Consider the following 21,999-nt stretch of genomic DNA (forward strand, 5'->3'; position numbering starts at 1 on the left):
CTGACTCAGCACAGGGCGGCACGGCGAGCTCAAAGCAGTTCTGGGCGCCAGCTTCCTCCCTTCCTAGGGGGCCGCGGGGCTCTGCCAGCCCAGTCAGCCTTCCAGGGCTCCAGGGCCTGTCCCCCCACCCAGTTCCCACTCCAGGCAGCCTGGCTTTATGACTTCACAGGCTGAAGTCACGCAGGGACAATGCTGGGCGTTCCACACCTCCAAGTGCAGGCCCAGCCTGGCCAGACGGCTCCCCGCAGCGCAAACAAGGACGATGCCCGCTGGTCCACGTGGGGAGGGGATGTAGAGGGCAGCGGCGCAGGCCGCTCTGGGCACCATGGACGATGCCGCGGTCCTGAGGAAGAAGGGTTACATCGTGGGCATCAACCTGGGCAAGGGCTCCTACGCCAAGGTCAAGTCCGCCTACTCTGAGCGCCTCAAGTTCAACGTGGCGGTCAAGATCATCGACCGCAAGAAGACGCCCACGGACTTCGTGGAGAGATTCCTGCCCCGGGAGATGGACATCCTGGCGACTGTCAACCACCGCTCCATCATCAAGACCTACGAGATCTTTGAGACGTCCGACGGCCGCATCTACATCGTCATGGAGCTTGGCGTCCAGGGCGACCTCCTCGAGTTCATCAAGTGCCGGGGGGCCCTGCACGAGGATGTGGCGCGCAAGATGTTCCGGCAGCTGTCCTCGGCCGTCAAGTACTGCCATGACCTGGACGTCGTCCACCGAGACCTCAAGTGCGAGAACCTTCTCCTCGACAAGGACTTCAACATCAAGCTGTCCGACTTTGGCTTCTCCAAGCGCTGCCTGCGGGACGGCAGCGGCCGGCTGACGCTGAGCAAGACCTTCTGCGGGTCGGCGGCGTACGCGGCCCCCGAGGTGCTGCAGGGCATCCCCTACCAGCCCAAGGTGTACGACATCTGGAGCCTGGGCGTGATTCTCTACATCATGGTCTGCGGCTCCATGCCGTATGACGACTCCGACATCAAGAAGATGCTGCGCATCCAGAAGGAGCACCGCGTGGACTTCCCGCGCTCCAAGAACCTGACGGGTGAGTGCAAGGACCTCATCTACCGCATCCTGCAGCCGGACGTCACCCGGCGCCTGCACATCGACGAGATCCTCAGCCACGCGTGGCTGCAGCCCCCCAAGCCCAAGGCCATGCCCTCCGCCTCCTTCAAGCGGGAGGGCGAGGGCAAGTACCGGGCTGACTGCAAGCTGGACCCGCGGCCCGGCTCGCGGCCCGAGCACCGGCCCGACCACAAGCTGGGGGCCAAGACCCAGCACCGGCTGCTCGTGGTGCCCGAGACCGAGGACCGCGTGGAGGAGCGGCTGGCCGAAGCCTCCAGGGCGAAGGACCCCCACGCCTCCGGAGCTGAGGTGGGGAAGGCGAGCACCTAGCGGTGCTGAGGGCCCGGGGGGCGAGGCGCTGCGAGCGCCCCGTGGGCTGAGTGGGCGGTAGGAGCCGAAGAAGCCACAGGTGCGAGAACAAGTAAAGTCCGTCAATTAAACCGCTATTTTGATTACGTTCTGTGAGCTTTCTTCCACTTCGTAGCAGAGACCTTAAACCCTGACCACCAAATAAACCACAGTATACAGCAGAGAGGCGCGGAGTCTTTTTCTCTGGGACTCAGCACCCACTCCCTGTGGCCCGGGGGCTCTGGGGAGCTGGCCTCGTGGGCACGGAGTCTGCAGCCTCCCACCAGTCCCCTGCTGCCCTCCCACCCCGCTCGCGCCCCTTAGGCAGCCCATCCTCAATGCCTGCCTGCCCTTTGGCCCTTTAGAACTTCTCGCAGCCCCCCTCCCACCCCCTCCAGGCATGGCCCTGCCTGGAGCGTGCCCTCTGCATCTCACTGGGCCCCTCCAGACCTCTGACACACTTCCTGGGGCTCCCTCAGGCCCACGCCCACCCTTCACTACTGGGACAAAGCATCAAAAGCAGCCGTTTCCTGACCCCGCGGCCCCAGCCCTGCCCCCTTGGTGCCCACCCAGGGCTCGACCCAGGAACTTGCAGGAGCTCCATGTGGAGGAGCGCAGACCAGCAGGACCCCAGGCAGCCTCCAGGGAGCCCGAGGGTGGCCTGCTGGGGCCTGCCTGCTCCCCGCACGAGGGGCTCCTCTAAGCGGACCCCACGCTGCCTCTATGAAAGCTTAAAGAGCCCGCAGGGACCCAGCCCACGTCCTGGGGAGCTGGCCACAGCAGAGGGAGGGGGCGGGGTCAGCCCTGCCCAGCTGGAAGTCAGGCGCTCAGGAGGTGACGGCTGAGGCCACTGGGAAGGGCCTCCCGCGGGGAGCAGCCACGTCCCCAGCAGGCCCGGCCTGGCCAGGGTGCCTGTGGACCTGCAGGCATGAGGGCCGAGGGCTCTGACCCCCGAGAGGAATGGAGTTGGGGGCACGGGGAATGAGGGGCCGACTCAGCTCAGAAGGCAGGCCCCCGCCTCGATGAGGCCACACAGGAAAGCCTGGACCCCCAGCCCCCGAGGTCAGCGCCCAGCGGTCCTGAGAGGACGACGCAGGCACGAGGGTGGCCTTGGGGCAGAGAGGCGGCCCCGTCAGGCCAGGGGCTCTCTTTAGTGACAGACAAATAGAACAGGCGCAGTTCTACAGAACAGGGTATCGGCCCGACAGGCCCAGCGCCCCGGAAAGCCGGAGTCCCGTGCTGGGCGGAGAGCCGTCCTGCAGGCTCTGTGGAGCTCCGGGCCCAGCCTAGAAGAAGTCTGAGGCCTTGCGCCGGGCGGGGAGCTGCAACAAGTTGTCCGTGATGCAGGCTGGGTCCTGGCTGAGTGGGGTGCGTGTCGCCGAGCCGGGGGCCGGTGTGCTCGTCGGGGTCTGGGGCCCGCTGGCCGGGGTCTTGAGGTGGCTGGCGCGGGCGGGGGACGGGGTGTAGCTGGCCCGTAGGGCTCGGTCCGTGTACTTGCTGGCCGTCCTGCTCACCAGGCGCTGCAGGGCCGGGGACATGGCAGGGCTCAGGCCCTTGGGGGTGAGGCTGCAGTGGGGAAGGCGTGGCAAGAGGCAGGGTCAGGCCTGCCTGGCAGCAGGCCCCTCAGTCCCCGGGAAGATGCTTGGGAGACACGTGCGTTCCTGACCCTCTCCAAGGGTGGCGACGACCCTGACTCCACGGGCAGATGGGAGCTTGCAGGGGAAAAGGCCTAAAAGTGCCCCCTAGAGACACACAAGGGGGGCTAGGGACGTGTGAGGGGCTGTGCAGACGCAGCGGAAAGGGCCCGGCTCACAGCCGCAGCCACGGGCCCAGACCCCGGTGCCAAGCATGCGGCCGCAGTGCGAGGCCCGCCCCTCACCTGGCCAGGTTCTCCGTCACTCTCCGCAGGGCCTCCTGCTTCTTGGCCCGGTTCTTGGCGGCGGCCTCGTTGGCCATCTTCAGGCCCAGCCGTTCCCTGCGGCCTGGCTCCAGGATCTAGAGGATGGCAGGCCGGGCTTGTCGCAGGGCGTCAGCCTCCCCAGCCCCAGCCCTCTGAGTGGCCCACCCCTGGGCCGGGTTCTCACGAAGCTGGCACTACCCAGCCAGGCACTGGGACCACCGTCCAGGAAAGGGCCTGTTCAGCCTGCTTCCCACCGGCCACCAGGTGCGACGGCATCTGCGTTTCTTTAAAGAACTTCAAGATGCGCGTCCTGGCCCATCTCCCCACCGGCCTCGGGCTCCTCTTTCGCTGGTGCAGTGTGCCGGCTGTGTGAGCGCATCGTGCACCCTCCTGCTGTCTGGGGGTCGGCCTACAGTCCGACCTGCAGGGCTCCCGCTGCACTGAGAGGCGCCAAGGGCCCAGCGCCCACCCCTCTGCTGACGTGTGGACACCCCTTTCCTGCGTCCCTGGCGTGTGGGCCCGAGGCTCACGCTCACTATCTTAACGCTTCGCGTTCCTGTCTCCCTTGAACCTGACCTGCCGCGCACCAAGGACCCGGCTGCTCCTGTCGCCACACGCCCGCGAGGAGAGGGCTCCGGCGCCCCCTGGCCCCCAGCGTTGGGCTGGGTCCTGACCCGCTGGCCGCGGGGGCGAGCTTTAACGCCTTGGGACACACAGTGGTGCCCCAGGCTTTGCTCAGCTGTTGCTGCGTCCCAGGCTGAGGACCCCGCAGGCGAGCTGGGATCCAGACGGATCACCGCTGTACGGGCGAGCACACGACCCCCAGCCCCTGGCCCGTAGCTCCCTGCTCCTGGAGCTGCTGCTGTGACGCCTGTCGCCACGGCGGCTGTGTCTCTGCACCCCACCACCTCACCGGGTGCCGCCGGCCCCTGAGGGGACCCCGCCCGGCTCCACAAACAAGCGTGGGCTCCAGACCCTGCGCTGGTTCGTTGGGACCTCAGAGCAGGTGAGCCTGGACCCTCCGGTCTCGGGGCGCCCCCCACTTGCACCCAACATTCCCCCCAGGCTCCGGGGGCCTCCCCCACAAGCCATGCCCAGTGCTGGGTTTCCCCACAAACCGTGCAAGATCAGGGACCTGCCTTCCTAGAGCCACTCGGGCCCTACCAGCCGCTTGCTAGCACCTTCCTGGGCCTCCCATCCCCACAAACCACCTGCCACCCTGCTCCCCTGCCCACCTGGCCCCCAAGGGCCTCCCTTTTAAGTGTCCAGCCTCGGGAACCGCCACTCTGACTGCTCCTGGGACCCTGGCCAGGGCCTGGTCTGGCTCCCCCGTGACCAGAGGCCTCCCTCTGCAAGTACTCAGCTGGGCCGCCTCCCACAGACGCTGGGGTTTCGGGGCTCCTCCCCAGCCACAGGCTGCAGCACACGGGAACGCTCTTGGCCCAAGACCCCTGTCTCGGAACAGCCCCGTCCTCGGGGCCTGCAGGCTCAAAGGGGCCATGGCAGCTCCCCACCCCCGTCTCCCCACCTGACCCAAGCCTCGCCCATGGCGGTCCTCGGTGGAGGCCCAGATCCCACAAGGAACACGGCGCCCGCCCTGCCGTAAGCCCCGTCTGCCATGGGAGCGCAGCAGACCCTGTGTCCACCTGTGTGACCCCCACCGTGCCGACCCACCTTGAAGGCTGGCCCCGGCGTCCTGTCCACGTAGGGAGTGTCTGGCCCTTCCGCTCTCAGGGGCGTGCTCTCGACTTCCCCCCAGGTCATCAGCGGGGACTCGCTCACGCCTGCAGGTGGAGCGCCCACAGCCGCCTCAGGCCAGGGGCCACCGAGGCAGGCCGCGGGCTCCTCTCCTTCCCAGGGCGGGACCCCAGGTGCATCTGGCTGTGAGAGGGTCCGTGCGGCCAGCCCAGGGCCTGGTCTGCCGGGCTGAGCCTGACGGAGGGGCCTCCAGAGAAGCCGGGCTGGGTGACTGGACCCTCAGGCTAGCACAGGGCTAGGGAGCCCCGGGTGACACCCACGGGACCCCACCCCTAGGGAGGAGATCCGGAGTCTCCCAGGTGAAGTCCCCCACCCCGAGCCTGGCCAAACTGTGGTGCCTTCCCAGGCCCGGAGGCCAGCACACGCCCAGGAGGCCGCCCTGAGCCTCGTGACCTCACTTAGGTACGTCAGCACCGCTGGCATGAGACCCGTGGCTGAGAAACGCCCCCCGGGACTGACAAGGACCCACGGCCAACACCCAGCGGGAGCACGGGTGGGCGGCCTAAGAGGCGTGCACGTCCCCAGGGTCCCTCAGCCCCTGAAGGGGCCTCATGCAGCTTCCTGCAGACTGAGCCTGGCTTCCAAACACGCAGCCACATAGGACAGTGCCCACCTGATGCCCCCAGCATCACTGCTCACCGGGCCCAGCCGGGCCTCCCCTCACCAAGCCAGGCAATGGGACCTGGGCAGGCCCAGGAGAGGCCGCGGCCAGCCGGGTGACCCCCCACCCCAGCAGAGGGCGCGTCTCACCAGGGGCAGGAGAAGGCGTCGCGACGAATCCAAAGCCGCCCACTCGGGGGGACTCGTGGGGAATGAGCTCCTTGCCGTCCGGGCCCACCTTGCCCTGTTTGTGCTGTAGCCAGAGGGGAGGTGGGGTCAGGGCCAGGCCGCGCTGTGGGCTGAGGCGGCGACACTACTCAAGCCCAGGGCAAGTGAGGAGAACCCCAATGCTGCCCAGGCCTGAGCACCTGTTGGAGCAGCGGCCAAGGGACGTGCCCCAGCCTTCCACAAGGGCCACCCCGACACATGCTACCTTCGGGGGCCCCAACTGGAGGCCTGGGGCGGGGAGTGGGGCAAGGCACCTGTGGAGACCTCCCAAACGGTGCCCCTGCTCCGGCCTCCCCTTCAACCCCCCGATCACTGGAGTCGCTGCCCTGCACCACTCCCGGGGTCAGAAGCTCTGTGGTCCGCTGCCCCGAGCCCGGGGGTCTGGCTCCATACTGCCTCCCTCTTGTCGTGCGCCTGCACCACGGGCTGGCACGCACCTGACCCACCTGTCTGACCAACACAGGACCTGACTTCAAACCCCTGGACGGAGAACAGACCCAGCCTCGCCCGTGCTGCCGAGCCCAAGGACGCCTGAGCAGAAAGATGCCGGCCCCGGGCCTCACCTGCGCGTTGAGGGCGGCTGCCTGCTGCAGCTGCGACCTGCTGAGGGCCTGGCTGAAGGGATCCCTGAGGAAGCGCGTGTTCTTATGCACCACCTGCCGTGGCTTCTTCAACAGCTGCTCTTCATCGGGGACGCCTGGCAGCGAGAGCAGAGCCCTTGGTGTCAGGGGAGCAGCCCTAGGGAGGCGAGCTGGGCCCCATGGAGCACAGCCTGGGGGCGGCCGGGGTGGGCTGCACATCCGAGCTGACTCCGCCCACACACACCCCCGCCCGGCCCTGAGAATCAGGACCCCTGAAGGCCCAGAGTAGGGAGCAGAGACACACACCCCAGAGGCAGTCGAGCCCGGAGGCCCTGTCCCATGCTCACCCTCTGGGTAGTACATGAGGGAGTTCTTGGCCTTGTACTTCCAGGTCTCCACTCCGGCCTGGCCACTCTCGACCGCCTGGTGCTCGGCCGATGGGAGCGCAAGACTGTCCTTCTGCCTCTGTGTCACAGGGAAGTGAGGGTCAGGGAGGCCCCCAGCCCCGGCCCAGGAAGCCCGCCCTGAGAAGGCACCACCGCTCCGCGCCAAGCACCTTCTCAAACTCCTCCTCGGCCTGGTAGAGCCAGGCGTGGCGCGCCCGGCCCCTCTCCTTGGCCACCTCCATGATCTCCCGGAACGAGGCGTTGTCCTCACTGGTGTGCCGGCTCAGGAAGACGTCCAGGCTGGGCAGGGGCTCGGCCGCCGCCTCCTCCGCAGCCTCTCCTGTCCAAGGTGCCACGGTGTGAACGCCACCGTGCGTCCGCTCAGCCCCGGGCACCCTCTGCCTGCCCATGGGTCCGTCCGTGAGGCCCCACACCGCCACAACGCCCCGGGGGTGAAATCAACAGCCCAAGCCGCCCACCTCCCCACCCGCTGGAGGGCGGGGAAGTGTGTGCTCTGGCTCGGGCGAGGATGGGGTGTTGGGTGTTAAGAGTCACGAGACCACAGCGGGTCCCCTATGGCACAGTCAGCGGCCGGGAGATGGGGCGCAAGATTCCCAGGGCACAGGCGTCGGGAACACCCCAGGCAAGCCTGCCGGCGCGAGGGCTGTGTGCCGTTCACTCACCGTCACCATCCTCCAGGCCGCGGCCCCGGGCCCTGGCCTTGCCGCCCACCACGCTGGGGCCCATATGCAGCTCAGGGGTTTCAAACGTGGCTGGCGTGACATCTGGGGGACAGAGGGGGTGGGGTCAGGGGGCCTGAAGCATCGGTTCGGGGGGCAGCCGTGCCCGGCCCCCGGGACTCCTCTCACAGGGTGGCGGGGGCTCTCGGGATGTCTTGCCCAGGGCGGAGCCGAATTTGATGGCGATCTGGCGCATCCGCTCGAGGTCTCCATTCTCCTCAGCCTCCAGGTACTCCTTCTGTGCCTGCAGCTTCTCCACGTCGGGAAAGAAGTCTCTCTGGATGACCGTCTGGAGGCCCTGAAAGACAGGTCAGAACACAAGTCAGAGCCTCCGTCTGCCTCCCCCGGGCGCTTACCCCACGGGGTGCATGCTGAGACCCCAACCTCCATCCAGCCCAAAAATCCCCAGAGCTTGGGAACACTTCTCTTTTTCCTTTTTTTTTTGGCCACGCTGTGCGCTTGTGCGATATGGGATCTTAGTTCCCGATCAGAGGTTGAACCCAGACCTGCTGCAGTGAGACCACGGAATGCTGACCACAGGCACCTTTAAAGCCTTCTGTCCCTCGGTTTCATCCCCCTCTGACGCCTTCACCTCCGCATCAGCTGAACCAACCTGGTTATTGCCACCCTCTCGCCGCCCACGGCCTCCCATTTCCAATCTGAGCCTTTCACCCCACCACCAGCATGGGTGGAGATTCCCAGCTTCAGACCTCAGCCGGACTCGCCCCTGAGCTGCGCGTCTACGCGCCCAGCTGTCCACTAAGACCACCTGCCTGCCCTCCCCAGTGGCCTCCCAAACCTGAATGACCTCCTCGCACCTCCCACGTGGCCGCGGTGGGCGGTGGCAGGAGGCGCACCCGCTCATCGATGCTGCCACCGTGGCAGCCGGCTTGCCGGGCCCCCGGCCCTAGGTCCCACCACCACCGCTGCCCAAGAAGGCCCCTCCGCCGCTGTCAAGACCCCTGCTGACCCCCTGACAGAGGCATGTCTCTCCGGCTCCTCGCCGCGTGCACACACCCACCCCTGCGGGCCCCCGACAGAGCAGACAGCTCGCCCCACACTCCGCCAGCTCGGCCCCCTGCCTGTCCACACGCCGGGGGCGAAGACTCAGGCTCCCCACCGCCTCGGGGTGGGGAGGAGCGCGGAGCGTCGGGACCCGGCGGGGAGGGCGGGGCGGGGAGCGCGGGGCCCGGAAGTCGCGGGCGTCCGCGCCGAACGCTACCTCAATGTACTCCTCTTCGTCCAGGACCCGCTGCCTGCCGGTCGCAGCCCCAGCGTCGCCGGCTGCGCGCTTCCTCCGGGGACCGGACGCTGCTGGAAGCAGCTGGGAGCGGGCCGGCGCGCCCGGCGACGCCATCGCTATCCCAGCAGCACCCGGGCGGCGCAGGCGCGGGGGTCGGGGGTGGGGCGCGCCAGATGCGCAGGCGCCTGAAACAGCCGCCCAATGGGAGAGCCGCGCTCGCCGACGTACTGACGTCACCGCGAACCCTGAGCTTCATGGGACCTGTGGTCTTCGTCTCGCCCCGCTCTGGTCACGACTCTCTGGGCTGTGGACGCCAGAGGGCGCTGTGGTAGGGGCTAGAAGCGTGTGGCTCCCGTTAACCCTGAAAAACTCCAGTTCTGCGGAATCCGAAGGCCTTGAAATTCCAGTTTCTCGCAAGAAATCACTATATGGGCTTCCCTGGTGGCTCAGGTGGTAAAGCGTCTGCCTGCAATGCGGGAGACCCGTGTTCGATCCCTGGATCGGGAAGATCCCCTGGAGAAGGGAATGGCAACCCACTCCAGTATTCTTGCCTGGAGAATTCCATGGACAGAGGAGCCTGGTGGGCTACAGTCCACGGGGTCGCAAAGAGTAGGACACGACTGAGCGACTTCACCCTACCCTAATCACTATATACGCTTTTATGCTATTAACAAAGACACACGCTTCAGAAACGTTGGCTGTTTTGTGCTTCAAAGTTTTTATTCAAAGTTTATGCAAGAAAAGAAAAGTCTGGTCCCTAAATGCCGGAATTGGCTTCCCAGAAAGCTGATCCTTATTGAAATGGACAAGAAAATTGTCTGAGCATTTTCCAGAAACAATCATTTCTTCCCAAAAGGAGGTTGTAAATTACGTCAAGCAGGTTCTGCCCCAGAAAGATTCAGTACAGTTCAGTGGGGACTCAATGGTATGGTTCCTGCCCTCGGGGAGCTGAGTGTGAGATGCCGAAGACCAACCCACAAACAAACAGGGGGCAGGCGCGAGGAAGACTGATCCCACCCAGGGGGCATCTTACCTACAGGGCATCTACCTAAGGGACATCTACCTAGGGGACACTCGGGAGACATTCCCCTGGAAGGGAGTGGTTGCAGACCCAAAGGATGGACAGGCATTGATGACCACGTGGAAGGCGAGAGCGTGTGCAAAGGACCAGTGGGAGGAGACATGGAGTGCAAGGAACAGCAGGGTGGGAGCCCACACCGGAGGGCCAGGCTGCACCGACCTTGTGGGTTACAGGTCGTGGGTCACAGTGAGAAGTTTTGTCTTTGTTCTGCAAGCCGTGGGAGCCCTGGGAGTGCTGTAGGCAGGGGAGAGGCAGGTTCGGACTTGCATCCTGGGTTTTATAAGAATGCGCCACAGAGGAATCGGAGTGGGTGCAGGTGGACCAACTGGAGGCAACTGCAATGGCCAAAGCGAGAGGGGACGGCAGTTCTCATCAGGTTGGTGCAATCGAGGCTAGGGAGGAGGCAGATTCTGGGATTGTTTGGGGAGGTCATCGCCTTGGCCTGGGCTTCATGGGTGAGGGAGGGGAGGAGGCAGAATGTGTGCCAGTAGCTCTCTGGCTCACGTGCCTGGGATGCCTGGCAAGAGCTGCTGGGGACAGAATGACTAGAGAAGCCCTGGGCTTCCAAATGGAGCTGTCACAGGGACAGCGGGACATAACTACCCAGCACAGGGGAGAGGCCTGGGGGGCGAGTGTAACCGGATGGAGCTGGGACTGGAGGCTGGGGGTTGAAGAGACAGACCAGGGCGCAGATGGAGATGAGCGGGAGAGTGTGGGCTCGGCCTCGAGGACACCTGTGTTCCCGGCCTGCCCGACAGCTGGAGAGAAAGGGAAAACCAGGAGGGCAGCATAGCGGCTGGTCCTGGGAGCGCAGAGCCTGACCACAGTTGCCCCACACTGTGACAAAAAGCCAGTCAGCCGGCAAGCTGGGACCAGGCGGGTGCGGTGTCCCAGCTCGGGGGAAGCCCCGCAGGCAGGCTGTGCGATCTCCAGGGATGAGGCCAGGAGTCATGGAGAGGAGCTCCGTGACAGCAGCAAGTGTGCATCCTGTGTGTGTGTTGGAGGTGGCGGTGAGGGCTGCTGTCCTGGCCGGGACCCCAGCGCCATGTTCTCCAGGCTCACCTGCCTTGGAGGGTCCTGGGAGCTGCAGCCCTGGCTCCTAGACCTTCCATGGAGGGACTGTATTTCCGGCCAGATGCCACCCACCCCCACTCCCTGCAGGACCCGTGAGGGGGCAGAACAAAGTCCCCGCGCCGGGTGGAGCGGTGTCAGGTGCCAACTTGGGAACTGAAGCCTTGTCTTCACGCGGTCCTTCACCCTGGGGGCAGGATGGCAGAGGGCACAGCAGACACTCTCCAAGGGGCTGGGGGACCCTCCCCAGTTGAACTGGCCGGCCCCACAGGGTGACAGGCTGCCCGCTGTTATGGAGGCAGACATACCTGCATAGAAACCTCCGGAGTGAGGAATCAAGGACCCCGGTCCCCAAGAAGCAGCTCCTGGAGGCCAGCGCAGGTAACTCTGGAGCCGTCAGCAGCTCTCCCTCGGGGGCTTCTTGGGTCCGGATAGGAGCCGCGCGGACGCCGCCGCGCGCTTCTGGTGTCGCCACTTGGCCCGGCGGTTCTTGAACCAGACCTGAGGGGGAGGGGCGCTCAGGCGGGCCCAGCTCAGGCCCGGGTCCCGCGCGGGTCCCAAGTGCACCGGCCACGTCTTCGGGACGCGAGTGCGGACGGACGGAGGCCTCCGGGCGGCTGCTCCATCGTCTGTCATCTGCTGCCGAGGGCCCGGGCCGGAATCCCTTCCCCCCGCCTCCGCCGGCCGGTGCCCCTCGCGCAGCCCCGCGCTCTTCCGAGCCCCCCGAATTCCGGGGTGCGGACGCGGGCTGGATGCGTCAGGGGTGGGTGCGGTGTTTAAAACGAAGGGAGCCTGAGCGCCGCGGCCCCGCCCCGCCGGCCGCCCCTCAGCGCCCGGGCCTCGGCGCCTCCGCCCGCCGCGCAGAGCTGGCTCTCCCGAGGCGGCGGGCACCCACCTCCACGCGCTCCTCTCGCAGGCGGATGCGGCCGGCCAGGCGCTCGCGCGTGCCCACGTCGGGGTACTGGTTTTGCATGAAGAGGGCCTCCAGGGCCCGCAGCTGCTCCTCGCTAAAGATGGTGCGGTGACGCCGCGTGCGCCGCGGCGGGCCCTGAACACCCGCGCCTGGCTGCGCCCCGGGGCCCCCGGAGGGCGCGGCCCAGGGCAAGGGCGCCGCGGGTGCCAGCCGCAGCGGCCACGCCAGCCGCGCGCCTGCGGGGCGAGGGCGCGGTGAGGCGCGGGCTGGGGGACTGGGCTCCCCTGGCCCCGGGGGCCTCGAGCCCACCCAGCCACCCAGCCCGCGCGCCCGGAGTGCACTCACCCAGCCGCCCGTCCGCTTCCGGGGGCCCGCGGGGGCCGCAACAACAGCAGCAGGCGCAGCGCGCGGCCTCCGGCGCCCCGGGCTCCCCCGGCTCCGAGGGGCTCTGGCGGTCAGGGGCCGGCGGCGGCGGGCGGGCGGCCCGGGCTTGGGGGCTGCGCTCGGGCAGGCCGGAGAGGATGTGCTCGATGGAGAAGGGGCAGGGCCGCCCGGGTGCCCCGCGGCCCGCCGCGCCCCTCGCCGCCGCCATGCCGCCCTCCGCCGCCGCCGCCGCCGCGGGAATATATCCGTCGGGGGGCGGGGGGGTCCGCGCCGTAATCCCCGGGCCGGGCGCCGCGTTCACTCGGGCTAATCCCGCCGCGCGGCCAGGAGCGGGCTAATCCCTGGCGGCGGCGGCGGGAGGGGCGGCGGGGAGCCCCCTGCCCCGAGCCCGTGCCCTCGACCCGGAAGGCTGGCAGGCGCGCGCAGGGCCGCCCCCACGGCCCGCCGGCCCCGACCCAGGGGCTGGAGGACACCCCGACCGGGCAGGCCCTGGGTGCCCGGTCCCTTAGCCACCGCGCCCAGGGGTGGTTCTTCGTCCTCTTCCGCGCCCTACAGGGGCGGAGGAGCGAGACTGGAGAAACGCCCCAAACGGCACAGTGTCCTGAGGTCCGACCTCAAACGCGGCCCAGCACCCTGGGCAACCCCGCCGTCCCGCCGCACGATCCCGACTTCCCGCTCCCATACTCAGGATCTGGATCTCAACCTCGCGGAGGAGAGGGGGCGCAGGCGGAAAGCTGTCTCTGCCCATCCCCTAACCGGCGGCCCGTGCCTTCAATTCCCTGCCTTCTCTCCTGGGTGACGGAGCCCACCGGGCGCTGTTGGGGGCTCCCAGCGCTTTCCTCTGGGTCCCAGAATACACCGCCGAACCATTACCACCCCCCACCCTCCGCAGAGCCAGGCTTCGGGGGAGCTGACTGGTGCCCACACCTCCACTCTTCAGCCCCTCTCAGGGTCATTCTGTCCACCATCGCTGGGGACCGACCCGCACTTTGCTAGATTCCAGGAAGCCTGTCGCACCTTCATCTATGCAGCCCTGGACGGCCGGCAGGGACTTCCGCTTCAGGCCGTCTCCAGACCGCTGAAAAGTCAGCGTGCCGCTCGCAGGACAGGGCGGCAGACAGCCTGGCTTCTGCCCCAGCTGTCCCTTCCTGGCTCCACGAGAGGTGCCTTCAGCTCGACCCATCCTGTACCTCGGCTTCCCGATCTCTGATCTCTGAACTGACATCATTGTGCCCTCTCAGATGCTCTGTGGGCTCAACCAGTCACTGTGTGTGAGGTTCGATCCCCGCTGGGCAGGGGCCTCCGTGAACAGAAGGCACCACGAGGGGGGCAACACACAGCCTCGTGCCTCTCCTCCCGCCTCACACGCCCCTCAAGCTCCGTTGTTGACCCCACTCTGGTGTCAGCGAGGACTCTAGACTTCCAGCCACAGAACCTGCTGACTCGCTGCCACAAAGAGTCCTGACACAGACTGCCCAGGACTCATGAATCTGGAAGCTCCAGGGAGGAGCCACCACCTCTGTGAGTGGCCCACCTCATGGTTGCAAGATGGCTGCCACCACCCCCAGACCTCCCATCTCTTCCCATGTATCCCTTTGGATCACCCTGGAAACATCTCCCAGCCAACTTCCCTCACAGAACCAATAGATCAGAGAGGCGCCTGGGAGTCAACAACCTATCAAAGTCATTTCCTCAAGGATGGGGGCTCCAGGACCAGTGGCCAGGAAGGCTGGGTCCTGGGGTTCCTTCATCCCTCTCCATCCTCACCCCTGGTGACCTCCTACAACCTTGAAGCTTCAGGTACCACCTCTGCAGCCAGGACCCCCCAGGTGATACCTCCGGCCTGCCTGCTCCCTCTGCTCCAGGCCGGCATCTCCCTAAGCACCTGCTCCATGTCCCATTTCAGCACCAAGGAACATTCAGTCACTGTCCTTGGGAGAGACTCAGGATCTCCTGGAAACCTCCGGCCCCTGCCTGTACACCCCACCTTGATAAATGGGTTACCTATGCGCCTACCCACGTAGGTGGACATGCCACCTCTCCACCAGTCCACCCGGCCCAGTGTGATGCTCTTCAAACTTGTCAGCAAATCCTTGCACACCTCCCTTCAAGAGGTGAAATCTAATCCCCCCTTTTTTGTCTGGGCGCCAGCTTAGTGACTCTCGTCTAACCGCTAGGAGGCACAAGTGACCCTGTGGTTTCTGAGGCCGGGTCCTGCAGCTGGGTGACAGCTCCTCTCCATCTGGGGGCGCTCGCTGCAGCAGCCACAGGAAGGGGACATGCCGAGCAGCTCCAGCTGAAGGACCGCCCCCAGACCTGTGCGGGGCAGCTCTGACGTTGACCCCTTTTAAATTTTGTCTATGATGTAGGTAAAGACCCAACTTTCATTCTTTTCGTCTGGATATCCAGTTGTCCCAGTCCCATTTGCTGAAAAGATTATTCTCTTCCCCGTTGACTTGTACTCCCCCAACCCAGTTGCAAATCAATTGACCGTAAACGTGAGGACTTGTTTCTGGATTCTGAGTCCTGCTCCATTGACCTACATGTGCACCTGCACTCTCTTTTATCTGCTTTATTATTTATTTGTTATTGGCTGCCCTGGGTCTTTGATGTTTTGCACGGGCTTCTCTCTCGTTGCGTAGAGTGGGGCTTCTTCCTGCAGTGCCTTCTCGTGGGGCAAAGGCTGTAGGCACACAGGCTTCAGTAGTTGGGGCTTGCAGGCTTGGTTGCTCCCAGCATGTGGGGTCTTCCTTGACCCCGGGTCAAACCCGTGTTCCCTGCATTGGCAGGTGGATTCTTATCCACTGTACCACCAGGGAAGTCCTTACCTGTTCTGCCTTGATTAGGGGAGCTTTGCCATTGAGATTGAGATTTGGAGGTTTGAGATTGAGAAGTGTGAGTTCCGAAGGTTTGTTTTTTTTTTTTTTTCCCAACACTGATTTGACTATTATAGTTCCCGTGAACTTTCATGTGAATTTCAGGGCCAGCTCATCAGTTTATTGGAAGAGACCAGCTGGAATTTTGATAGAGATTACACTGAATCTGAGAACCCATTTGGGGAGTCTTGCCATCTAAACATTAGCAGTCCATGAACACAGGACTTCTTCCACTTACTTAGGTCATCTGGAATTTCTTTCAGTATTGTGTGTATTTTCAGAGTACACTTTTTTTCCCCATTTCTTTGATTAAAGTTATCCTTCGGCGTTTTGTTCTTTTGGGTACTATTGTAAATAGAATGATTGTATTTCATTTTTGGACTGCTCACTGCAAGTGTATAGAAATACAAGTGATTTTGTACATTGATCTTGTATCTTGCAACCTGCAGAATTTGTTTATTCGAATCATTTTTTGTGGATTTAAAAGGTTTTCTATATACAAGAGAACGGCACTTGTGAGCAGAGTCTTTCCTTCTTCCTTTACAGCACTGATGCCTTCTGCTTCATTTTCTTGCCTAAGCTCCTGGCTAGTGTGTGCTGCTCAGTCGTGTCTGACTCTGCAACCCCGTGGACTGTAGCCCGCCAGGCTCCTTGGTCCATGGGGTTCTCCAAGCAAGAACACTGGAGGAGGTTGCCATGCCCTCCTCCAGGGGAGTGTCCTGATCCAGGGATTGAGTCTGTGTCTGTTGCATTGGCAGGTCCCTGGCTAGAATCTCCAGTAAATGGCTGGACAATGGGGAGAGGGGGCACTCTCATGTTTCTGATCGTAGAGGGATCGGATTTAGTCTTCATCATTGGCCAAAAAAAAAAAAAAGTAGCAATTTACCAATTTAGCAAAGCCTCAAAAGATATTTAAAATGAGTGAGCCGAGTCACACTTCTAGTAATGGTAGTCACTTGCTTTGGACTAATCCTCCCATGGATAGCAATGATAAACTCTGAACAATATATTTTAAAGAAAACCTGGGAACACTGGATATGAACAGTAGAAACCAGAAGGGAGTCAATGCCAAGGCCGAGGGCCTCAACATCTCTTTTGGGGGAGACACAGAAGCCCAGGGTGACTATCGGGGTTTGCACACTGAGAGCACTGCCTGCTGGGAAGCTCACCAAAAGGGGGGGGCGTGGGTGGCCAACCTGGCAGCAGGGCAGAGCCTGGGGATGGGCAGGGGGGCTGGGCAAGAAGGCACGTAGGTCAGAGGCCAGTGTCCCAGGAAGCCCCCCATGAGGCAATGGGAGGGACACGGGCTGCTTCAGGACGCAGGCCCCAGCTTTGAGTCCCCATGATGCGAGTGGCCCCATCACCCAGGGCAACGCTCCCAGGTGGACGCAGCTGGGCCCCCACTGGGTGCTAACCAGAGGTGCAGGATGGGCGAGCTGGGCACTCAAGTGGTCGGGACAGAGCCCCAGCCGCCTCCAGGATACCACCCGCTGGTCCACGCGCCCACTATCCCCCTTGGTAAATGGCCCACCATTCCACCTCGCTGCCTGGGTAAACCGCGCCTACACTGCGGTCCACCTTTGCACACCTACCCACCAGGTAAGTCGTCCAACCAGCCACCCACGCGCCTTCCTGACACCCCCTGCCCTCAGAGCTGCCCGAGCAGGAGGCTCCATGTGGGACGCTGCCCCGCCCACGCCCGCCCCTCGCCGGTCCTAACACCGCCCTCAGCGCTGGTGCCGATGCGCGGCCACCTGGGCCCCACACCGGCCTTCCGACGCACTCCTGGCCACTTTCCTGGCCTGACCCCCTCTCTGCACACAGATCCAATCACGGCGCTCCCCTGCTCAGGATAAGAGGATCAGCCGCCTCTTCGCGGTGCTCCTCCGGCCCCTGGGCTCCGACACCTCTGTCCGGCTGCCCCCTCCCTCCCGTTGCCCAGGAGGCAGACCAGCTCCGCCAGCGGCCCAGCGATCTCGGCCGGGTCTAGCGGCCTTCCCTGCTCACCCCACCTGTCCCTGCACAACCCCCTCCACGGTCCCAGTAGCTCCTGGCCGCCCTCACTTCTGTCTCCCGGACTGAAGAGCAGACCAAGTTGCTTCCTGGACGGGTCAAAACTGGTCGGTGCCAAAGAGGGGGTGGATGGTGGGGGCGGGGCCTCCAGGGAGGGAGGAGGGGGCGGGAGGAGCACCAGGGGCCAAGGGCCGAGACTTCAGTCCCTAGAAACCACTGGCTTCGGACAGTCAGAGGCTGGGGCGCCAGGCGGGCCCAGCATGGCCCAGGGCGAGTTTGGGAGTCAGGTCCCAGCACATGCCAACGTGCGGCTAGAGGGGAGACGGCGAGCACGGCTCTTCTGCCGCCAGGAAGGGTGGAGGCGGGGGAGGATCCCGGGCACAGCTCGCCGGGACGGGGGTGGGGCGCCGCCTCCCCGTCTCCACGCGGCGCGCACCTCGCCCCCCGCCCCCTCCCGGCCGGGCGGCCAGGCCATCAGGACTCCCTGATTGCTTTCTTTCATGCCGGTGCCTTTCTCTGTAAAGAACGCCCGCTAATGCCTCCTTTATCACGGAATTAGGGGATTTAGGGCCGACGGCACAAAGGGGCCCTCGATAGCGGCTATAATCAAGCGCCGATCGGCCGATCTCGAGCAGGCCCGGGAAGAAAGCGAGCGCGGGGATTAGCGCCGCGGGGCCGAGATAGCATCGCGCGGCCGCAGGCTGGGGCCGCTGGGGAGGGCCGGCCGCGCCGCGGAGAAAGGCCGGCTTAGCCGCCGGGCGCCGGGGATTCTGAAGCCATTAGCGGGGATTAGCACCCGGGTTAATCTGCTTTGGCCACTCAATTGTCAACGGGCCGCTCGCGTGGTGGACCCCTCAGTGGCGCGGCCGCGGGACCTCTGCAGTCCAGCACGGGGGCCGGTCTCGATTTCCCCAGCGGTCACCGGGCCAAGCCTGGCCCCGAGTCCCAGAGGGCGGTATGAACCCCTCGCTTCCTCAGACCAACGGGGTCCCTGTGCACTTGGCCCAGAAGGTTGGAGTGGGTCTTGGCTGCAGCCTGTGCTGGGGATCAGGGCGCACTGGCCCCTGCCTGTCCGCGAGGCCCCCGCCCTTCCAGCCAGCTCCTCCTCTGCACTCCCGGCTGGCCCTCAGGTGTGGTTCCGCAGCAAGGGACACCCTCCCCACCCCGCAAGGCCAGGGGGCCGGTCCTGCAGACCAAAGGGAGGCTGCCCGAGGCCAGCAAGGAGCCCCTGTCTGCAGACCATCCCTCCCGCGGTCCCACCCCAGGATACGGACCCCAGCCCCGGCGGACGTGGTCTCACCGGCTGCCTCCCCAACCCCAATCTTCAGCTCCCTCACTGAGGGGGCCGGGGGTGGGGGCTGTGCAGACTTGGCTCTCATAGGTCGCAGGCAGGCTCTCTGTCTCTGCCTGGGTTTCCCCATCTAAGGAGCGGGGCTGGCCGAAAGGAGGAACGGTGCGGGTGTGCTACTGCTGTTTGCTGGAGAGGCGCGTCCCCGGACCCACTAACGACGGGCTCCGGGGGTGGGGGACTCGGCGGGGTGCGCCTGCACCACGATGCCGCCCCAGCCTCCTCCTCCATGGCGATGGGATGGGGCATGGCCCCCGCGCCCTACTCGAGCCCGCGGGTGGGAGCAGGTGCTCGGATTGGAGCTGGCCAGCAGCGGGGAGGCTGGCGGCCCTCGCGGCCCCATCCCGTGACCGTGTCCTTTGTCCCATGGGTGGCACTGGGGACTCGGGAGCCAAAGGTTGCGCAGTAGGGAGACATGGGCGCGAACCCCGGGCCAGCGTGTCAGGGGCGCCCGTGGCGGCGTCCAGCGTGAGCAGTGGGTCGTCGAGGAGGGCGATGGCGGTGGCTCCGGACAACCCCCGAGTGTCGGGGGCTGCCCAACAAGTACCGCGCGAGCGGCGGTCCAGCGGCGGGCCGAGCGCATGCGCGGGCCTGCACCGTCCGGGCGCGCCATGACGCCATCAGCTCGCGCCGCCCGACTTCCGGGCGCTGGCGGCCCCGCCCCCACCAGCCTGGGCCCCGCCCCGAGGGCGCCAGCGGCCGGCGCGTCGCTCCTACGTCGCCAGAGACTGGGCCCGGGGGTGGGGCTCCTCCCTCACGAACGGGGCTGGAAGGCCCTTCTCGTGTCTCCGGGCCTCCGGGCCGACCTTTAGCCGAAGGCCCCGCGGGCGCAGGGAGGTCCCCGGGTCCTCAGCTAAAGGTCGACCGGCCGGAGGCGGGGCTCCTGGAGAGCGGCCGCGGGCCGACCGGCGGCGGGTCCGAGAGCTTGAGCCCGAGGCCGGTTTTCAGCCGGGGGTTGGGCGGCGAGCCGCCGCAGGCGTCTGAGCACAGGGACTGAGATGGCCCTTGCCTGGAGGTCTCCTCGGGAGACAGCCACCCCTTGGCCGAGTGGGGCCTCAGGTCCAGGCCCGGCCAGTGGGGGAATAAATAGGTGTGGCCGGCCCGGCCGAGGAAACAAAAGTGACGACGGTTGTGGTGGGCGGGGTGGGATCAGGGCCCGGCCCAGTCTACGCGGACGAGGTGGTTCTCGCGTAGTCTCAGGTGGGCGTGGAAGGAGGCGAGCTACCGGGCGACGGCCAGGGGCCGCCGTGTTTTCCTTGGGGCACCCGCTTGGTCGGCCTAGGCCGCGTCTCTCCGCGGTCCTAGCTGTTCTCTGTGGCCCGCCCGCGGTCCTTTTCGGTCCCTTCTCTGCTGTGGCCGCCTCTCTCTCTCTCTCTTTGGCCCTGTTCCCAGATCTTGAGGATGCAGGTCCTCAGACCCCCTGATTCTGTGCAGGGAATCTGAGAACACGTAGGAAGTATAATGCCAGTGAGGAAAGTAGTCTGGCGTCCTCAGCTCTGATTGTTTGCTGTGAAGGCTGAGGACAGCCTAAAACATGGAATTCTCTTTGTTGGCTAAAAGGGGAGAGACCCACTCGTCAGGAGCAATTCTGTGTGTGTACTAAGCTCTGATTGCCCTTCATCGCCTACACAAGGACATGGAAAAATCCAGGGGATGCCTGTAGGGTAGTGGGGGAGGGGAGGGTTCAAAGAAGTCGGGCAGGGGGCCCTGCCTAGAGGCAGGGTAGGACACCCCTCCTCAGCCACACAGTGGTGACATGGGGCTGGGAGTTGGCCAAGACCTGCCCCCGGGATGGCCACCATCTCACCCTTTGCTCCCTCGGCCTGTCTCTGAGGCCATTGTCCTGGGCACACTTCCTGATGACCCCAGGCTCAAGACGATGCCAGGTGGTGAAGGTTGCTTAATGCTGAGTGGCTTCCAGTTGGGCTCAGACGTTTCTGGCTGTGGGCCGGATACCCTGACCCAGAGTCTGCATTCAGCTCACAACTCCTCTGATAATGCAGGCACAGCTGCCCCCAGGGTTCTCCCTGGCCCTGACCTGTGTGTCCAGGTTGGCCAGGGTGGGGCGGGGGAGAACCACCCTGGAAGTGGAGTTTTTCGCCTCTCAACTGCTCAAAGTTCTGCCCCCGTCATTCTGCCCCTTGGCCTAGTGCTGCAAGGGCAATGTTCCCTGCCATTGTTTTCCTCCCCGCGGCTTTCCAGACCTTGATTAAGTGCACTGGGCTCTCTGCAGACACCTACCTGCCTGCCCCTCTAGCCACTCTGCACTGGCTCACTTCCCTCCGGCTTTGCTGACGTTGTCTCAGACAGTGCCCCAGCCCCGCTCCCCTCAAGTCTCAGCTGCAGAACCAAGGCTTTGACTAATCCCACCCTCTGTCAACAGGTGGAGTAGGTGGGGGACGGGTGGCTTCTCCTCGCTTACAGCCTCAGGGGACGCGGGCCCAGGTCCGCTACCTTTTCCGTCTGGCCCTGCCGTCCACCTTGTGCTCTGGCACAAGCGAGGGCGCCCTGCCCCTCCTGGGAACAGGTCCCAACACTTTCCTTCTGGCTCAGTGCAGCCCGGCCCCTTCCTCTTTAGGAAAGGAGGTGGGGACAGGGCTGGGAGTGCTGGTAGGCATCAGTGAGCAGACGCCACTCCCAGAGGTACTCGTGGCCGTGTCCACTCAGGGCCCAGCTCTGGGGCTCCGCCACGTCTAGGAACTAGCTGGGACCCCGGGGCCCTGCTAAATCTCCCTGAGGGCTCCCTCTGCAGAGAGTTCTCAGCGCCCTCCAGACACTACAGCACTCCTCGTAGCCCACAGGGCTGGGCTCTCACTTCACAGCTGGGAAGTGGGATTTACGCGGCTTGCCTCAGCCTGTGAGCAGTCAAGCTTTGTTGCCAGGCCCTTTCTCCTCCCTCTCCCGTGAGGAGAGGACACAGTTTGCTCCTTGCACCCCTCAAACCCACCCTCGGCACCCAGATCTACCTGACTCCAGAGGTCCAGGTGCTGTGGGGCTCTCCCCTGAAGGGAGCAGCTCCGGGAGTGGGGCTTGCCCGCTAGTTGAGCCAAGTCCTCTGTGTGGCTTTTGCTGCAGTCACTTGGACGAGGTCCCTCTGCCCCTGCACAGCCTGAGGCACCTCCTCCACTTGGCTCGCAGGTGGTTTCCAGCCAGATCTGGGCCAGGGGGACCCTCCGGTTCAAGGCTCTCTGGCCCTGTGCTGGGCTGGGCTCCCAGCTGTGCCTGGGCCCTGGGGGAAGGTGGCTCCAGCAAGGGGGACACCCTACTCTGAAGTTCAGTGCTGTTGGGCGAGGGCCCCAAGTGCCCACTACCTCCCAGCCTCGGTGAAGCATTAACGGCCTCTTGCTCAGTCTCAGGGCACCAGAAAATGGTCGCCCCGAAGCAGTTCCCCGTGAGACCACCGGGAAACCATGAGGGAGTGAGGTGGGCTGGGCCCCAGGCTGCGCGGTGGACAAAA

The 21,999-nt window shown here is 64.9% G+C and overlaps 3 protein-coding genes across 3 annotated transcripts; 1 reads left to right on the forward strand and 2 right to left on the reverse strand.

Annotated features, from left to right (window-relative positions):
* The first annotated feature begins 325 nt into the window (after positions 1-325).
* On the forward strand, positions 326-1,527 carry TSSK2 (testis specific serine kinase 2). The gene has a single exon (XM_061385678.1). The coding sequence runs from the start codon at positions 326-328 to the stop codon at positions 1,400-1,402; it is 1,077 nt and encodes a 358-aa protein (XP_061241662.1). The 3' UTR covers positions 1,403-1,527.
* Positions 1,495-9,001, reverse strand: ESS2 (ess-2 splicing factor homolog). Its single transcript, XM_061385676.1, has 10 exons — positions 8,836-9,001; positions 7,743-7,911; positions 7,557-7,658; positions 7,044-7,213; positions 6,835-6,952; positions 6,470-6,603; positions 5,829-5,931; positions 4,995-5,104; positions 3,300-3,415; positions 1,495-2,986 (listed from the first exon to the last, which is right to left on the reverse strand). The coding sequence occupies exons 1-10, from the start codon at positions 8,968-8,970 to the stop codon at positions 2,707-2,709; spliced, it is 1,437 nt and encodes a 478-aa protein (XP_061241660.1). The 5' UTR covers positions 8,971-9,001; the 3' UTR covers positions 1,495-2,706.
* Positions 9,002-9,555: 554 nt separating this feature from the next.
* On the reverse strand, positions 9,556-16,855 carry GSC2 (goosecoid homeobox 2). The gene is made up of 3 exons (XM_061385680.1): positions 12,267-16,855; positions 11,904-12,157; positions 9,556-11,509 (listed from the first exon to the last, which is right to left on the reverse strand). The coding sequence occupies exons 1-3, from the start codon at positions 12,511-12,513 to the stop codon at positions 11,405-11,407; spliced, it is 606 nt and encodes a 201-aa protein (XP_061241664.1). The 5' UTR covers positions 12,514-16,855; the 3' UTR covers positions 9,556-11,404.
* Positions 16,856-21,999: the final 5,144 nt, after the last annotated feature.

The sequence above is a fragment of the Bos javanicus genome, chromosome 17, assembly GCF_032452875.1.
Source record: "Bos javanicus breed banteng chromosome 17, ARS-OSU_banteng_1.0, whole genome shotgun sequence".
Lineage (NCBI taxonomy): Eukaryota > Metazoa > Chordata > Mammalia > Artiodactyla > Bovidae > Bos > Bos javanicus.

Excerpts from the sequence above, each read along its gene's own strand:
- TSSK2 (XM_061385678.1), top strand. The coding sequence starts at position 326 with ATGGACGATGCCGCGGTCCTGAGGAAGAAGGGTTACATCGTGGGCATC.
- ESS2 (XM_061385676.1), bottom strand. The coding sequence starts at position 8,970 with ATGGCGTCGCCGGGCGCGCCGGCCCGCTCCCAGCTGCTTCCAGCAGCG. Across the intron at positions 7,912-8,835 it reads ACGAAGAGGAGTACATTGAG|GGCCTCCAGACGGTCATCCA; the intron begins GTAGCGTTCGGC and ends CCTGTCTTTCAG. Across the intron at positions 6,604-6,834 it reads CCTCATGTACTACCCAGAGG|GCGTCCCCGATGAAGAGCAG; the intron begins GTGAGCATGGGA and ends TCTCGCTGCCAG.
- GSC2 (XM_061385680.1), bottom strand. The coding sequence starts at position 12,513 with ATGGCGGCGGCGAGGGGCGCGGCGGGCCGCGGGGCACCCGGGCGGCCC. Across the intron at positions 12,158-12,266 it reads GGAAGCGGACGGGCGGCTGG|GCGCGCGGCTGGCGTGGCCG; the intron begins GTGAGTGCACTC and ends CTCGCCCCGCAG. Across the intron at positions 11,510-11,903 it reads TGCGAGAGGAGCGCGTGGAG|GTCTGGTTCAAGAACCGCCG; the intron begins GTGGGTGCCCGC and ends CCTCCCCCTCAG.